Consider the following 4,507-nt stretch of genomic DNA (forward strand, 5'->3'; position numbering starts at 1 on the left):
GAGTGATCTCATCATAGCCATCATTTAGATGAGTTAAATAATTCCCAACACATGCAGACTGTAAAGACATTGGGAGTTTGTTATACACTGATGTCATAGGAGGAGCTTAGTCTCCTCACCAAGGATTTATCAGTGCAAAGGTCTCTAAAGGATGTCTGACTTTGTAGTAAGAAGAAAAATCAGGGTGGGAAAAGCTGGTGTAAGTTCTTAAGTCTCCATGGGCTTTGACCATTATTATCAATAGAATCTTTCAGTTGCTAATGATTGCAAAATAAAAGAGAATGTAGGCGAAATTAATAAAAAACCCTGGTTTGTTTAAGTTTTGTTTGTAAAAACAATTCGTAATTTATAAACTATGTCTTTCAAACAAACCAGCAGCAGGAGTTTTGTTTCGAGAATTCTGGCACATTTGCTGAAGCTCAAAGTCACTCTTTTTTTTCCTTTTTTTTCTTTTTTTTCTTTCCTTTTTTTTTCTTTTGCCTTTGTTATCATAATTTACATAGCTTGAAGTGAGTGAGAAGGGCTACTGGTAGGATCTAGTTGCATCATTTTACACCTGGTTTGCATTAATATAAATAGTGAACTTAAACAGTGGATAATCAGTTCTGATTGTAAATGTCCTCTAATATTTTTTAATGTTGTCATTGGACCATTTTTGAAAGGACGCCACTGCCTGGCTAGATCTAAACCCAAAGATTTTTGTGAGATGTAGCTTATGTGGATTTATAATATGGCACTCAAAGCAAGGAAATATTTTCTAATAGCACAGAATTGGAAACAAGATCTTGGATATGAAAATTCAGCTTTCTGGAACATATCATCACTTGGAGTAGTATATGAGTATGTAGGAAAATTTTTTGGTTAACTGAATAACCACATTTAGAATCTAATCTTTTTTCTAGGAAGATCTTTGTGAAGATTGATTACTTAGTAACTGTGGTCTATTAGGTTATGGATAGCTATGCAGCCATAAATATAAATACTCTACATAATATCTTTTTATTTCACTAACAAAAAAACTGGCCCAAGAGCTCACTTTTCTTGTTTGATGCTTCTATAACACTTCCCATTCCACCCGAAATACACTAAAAAAAGTTTGTGTAGAAATTATTTCAGTCTCTATTGAACTGCAGCTACCACAAACTCTGTATTTAGCAGCATAAAAACTGGCCATGCTGGCCAACCCTTTAGTACAGGAAATGAAAGTAGATGCCATGTTACTGTCAAGCTTGATGTGTTACTGGGAAGCCTCTTCCCTTTTAGAGATGCAGAATAGAAATACCCCAGTACATAAACCTTAAGCCTCACCAGACTTCTATTTATACCTCTGTAATTAGAACTCAAATTCATTGTTCCACCCTAGCTGTTGGCACAGGAGAGGACTGAGCTGGGGAGAACCAGGCTAGAGCACCAGCTCTGTCTGGGGAACATGAAGTGACTGGGAATCTGTGAAAAGTATAAAATGTACCTTTGGTACACATAAATTTCTAGAGCATACTACAGTGGGTTTAATGCAAGTACAATATGTATCAGTGTGGAGGAATGGCTAGAGAGCAAAGGTCATATTCCCATGCAGCAGTTATCTGGGAAAGAGTTAGACAATGGAGTACAGTTGGTGTGAGATGTTGCAAAGTCAGGAAGGCCTTAGTGATAACTGTTAACTGAGAACAGGATGCTGTGATCAGAAGAATGTGAATTCAGCATAGATGAGCGATCACAGGAATCGAATTAGGTGGAGTTGACCTTAAATGAAATATCCAATAATGAGCTTTCTTTTGCACTATGTATGAGCCTAATTACTGATGCTATATAAGTGGTTTTAGAGTTGCTAATAAACGAGACTTGCTGATCATTCATATTGAGTGCTGCATTTTCTCCCGCCGAACTCATCAAATGGCGCCCGATCAACAGGGACCTTTGGGACTTTTGGGACCCTAGAGACCTTTGGGACCTTAGAGACCTTTGGAACCTTTGGAACCTTAAGGACTTTTAATAGCAGTCGGAGTTGGCCAAGGGAGTCGGCGACAGGGGACGGGTCCTTTGCAGCAAGGACGGTGAAAAGCAACGGCTGTGCTGCATTCCAGGCAACCTCATCGGAGAGTCCTGATCGCACAGTAGGGTTGCCGCGCCCAGGCGACCTCAGAGGAGAGTCCTGCCGTAACGTGCTGCCGAAACCTTGTAGGGGCTGCAACAGCGCGCGCAGACGGTAAGATGGAAAGGCAAGCAGCATATGATTTATTTACCTGCTTTTTAGAAAAGCGACAGGTTAAAGATTTTGATTTGCGCAAGGAGCTTCCTGAACTTCTTGCTTATGGGTATGCTCAGGGTTGTTTTCAGAATCCCCATACAGTCTATGAATTAAGTGAGTGGCAAAAGTTTGGAGATAAATTGTGGGAAGCTGTTTTTAATAATGATAAAACTGCTAAAAAATTAGGAAAACTGTGGTGGACAGTTCATAATGCTCTCTTGCAGTATCAGGCTGAACAGGGAGCTGCCACAAAGGCATCTGCAGCTATGTCGAAAAATAGATTATTAGAGGGAGTTAATGAGTGTCCATTGCCACCCGCCACGAATATAGTAATTTTGACTCCCCCCACGCAGTCACTGATCCCTGCTGCAGCTGTTAATCCTTTTGTGCCGTCTCAAATTCCTTCACCTACTAACCTTGATTCTGGAACAGAGCCTTCGGCACCGTTACCATCCTCCCCTATAGGAAATAAATCTGTCCCTGGGGTAGGGCGTGAGTTAGGTGAGACTATTGCACGGGAAAGAAGAGAGACATGGGCTACGTTAGCATGGAATATTTTGCAAGAGAGTGATCAGGAAAAAGCAGACGCTGTATTGGAAATAGCATGTCCCGTAACCTTTGCACCGATGCAAGGGGGAGGAATACAAGCTCAAATTACAGCTTTGGATTGGAAGTGGTTATCACAGTTGCGAGCTACAGTCAGTCAGTTTGGAGTGACCAGTGAACTGGTTAGACAAATGATTGATTATTTGTGGGGTACACAGATTTTGTTGCCTGCAGATTGTAGGATTATTATGAAATTGATTCTTAGTCAGCATCAGCAGTTGTTGTTTAATGTACACTGGCAAGCTTATTGTCAAGAAAGTGTAGATGTGCAAAGGCAGGCAGGTGATCCACTGTATGGATTAACTTTGGAAGAATTTATGGGCTTAGGAGCATATAGTCAAGTGGAAGCACAAGCTATTTTGGGACCAGATAAGTTGAGAGAAGGAATGCAGTTAGTGCGAGCTGCGTTTGATCAGATTAAGGAGCCAGGAGGTATTCCATCTTATATGAGTATTAAACAGGGGCAAGATGAGCCATTTAGAACATTTATTGATAAAGTGGCTAATGCTATAGAGAGGGCAAGTGTTCCTGAATATATGAGGGGAGCATTATTAAAACAATGTGCATTACAAAATTGTAATCCAGCAACCAGGTCAGTTTTAAATTCCCTAAATGCTAATTGGACTATTGAAGAGGCATTAGAAAGGATGTCTAATATACCGGTAGAGTTACAGGCAATGTTAGTCCAGGCAATTAAAGAACTAGGGCAAGAGTTAAAAAGGCAAGCTGCATCTAATCAGAGTCAAGTTTTAGCAGCTCTTGCACCCCTACAAGCGGCTACAACTAACCATGGCAGGATTCCAGCCTCCCGATTCAAATGTTTTCGCTGTGGCAACCTTGGACATATTCGGAAGGAATGTACTGTACCATCTATTTTGTGCAGTCAGTGCTGGTCTAATACCCACACTGATAATGTCTGCCGCCGGAGATCGGGAAACGGGAAGGTCAGCGTAAGAAGTTGCTACGCCACAACACAAATAGCAGCTGCTGGAACATCAGTGCAACTTCCCTCCAGCCTGCCACATCAGGGAGCCTCGGCCTGGACCTAGCAGCCTCAGTAACTGTGGATTTATTGACATCCCAGCCCTACAACATTCCCATGGATAATAAATGGAAAAGCTATGAGTTCAATAGTGTTGGAACGTTCATCTGCTAATCTAATGAGACTGTTTATTTTACCTGGAATAATTGATGTGGACTATTTTTAGTGAAATATATATCATTGCATATACACTGGCACTACCAACCAAAATTGATAAAGGACAACAAATTGCACAATTGGTGCCACTAAGCTTTATGTAAATAATGTTTTACAACCACTGCAGGTTCAGTGACCTACAACTATTATTTATCATTATATGGATTATATTCTTTTTGCTCAGTCACAACCTTTTGCAGATAAACAAGTTAAGGACATTCAAACACAACTATTTCAGAATGGACTGGTTGTTGCACCTGAGAAAATACAGCTGACATCCGCATGGAAATATCTCGGGTAGACTTTAACTGAGCAGTATGTTGTCCCTCAGAAACTGTCATTAAACATGTTACTTCATACTGTTCATGATGCTCAGCGACTGCTGAGAGATTTACAATGGCTTAAACTTGTGGGTATTCCTAATGAACTTTTACAATCCTTATGACCTTTGTTAA

The 4,507-nt window shown here is 40.4% G+C and overlaps 1 protein-coding gene across 1 annotated transcript; it reads left to right on the top strand.

The window, feature by feature from the left end:
* Window positions 1-2,514: 2,514 nt before the first annotated feature.
* Window positions 2,515-3,903, top strand: LOC148183075 (endogenous retrovirus group K member 8 Gag polyprotein-like). The gene has a single exon (XM_088062761.1). The coding sequence runs from the start codon at window positions 2,515-2,517 to the stop codon at window positions 3,901-3,903; it is 1,389 nt and encodes a 462-aa protein (XP_087918887.1).
* Window positions 3,904-4,507: the final 604 nt, after the last annotated feature.

The sequence above is a fragment of the Pseudopodoces humilis genome, chromosome 15 (assembly GCF_049639895.1).
Source record: "Pseudopodoces humilis isolate 2021_Gansu_Grassland_sample_001 chromosome 15, ASM4963989v1, whole genome shotgun sequence".
In the NCBI taxonomy this organism is placed as follows: Eukaryota; Metazoa; Chordata; class Aves; order Passeriformes; family Paridae; genus Pseudopodoces; species Pseudopodoces humilis.

What these genes read in the sequence shown, in the direction of transcription:
- LOC148183075 (XM_088062761.1), top strand. Translation starts at nt 2,515, where the DNA reads ATGTCGAAAAATAGATTATTAGAGGGAGTTAATGAGTGTCCATTGCCA.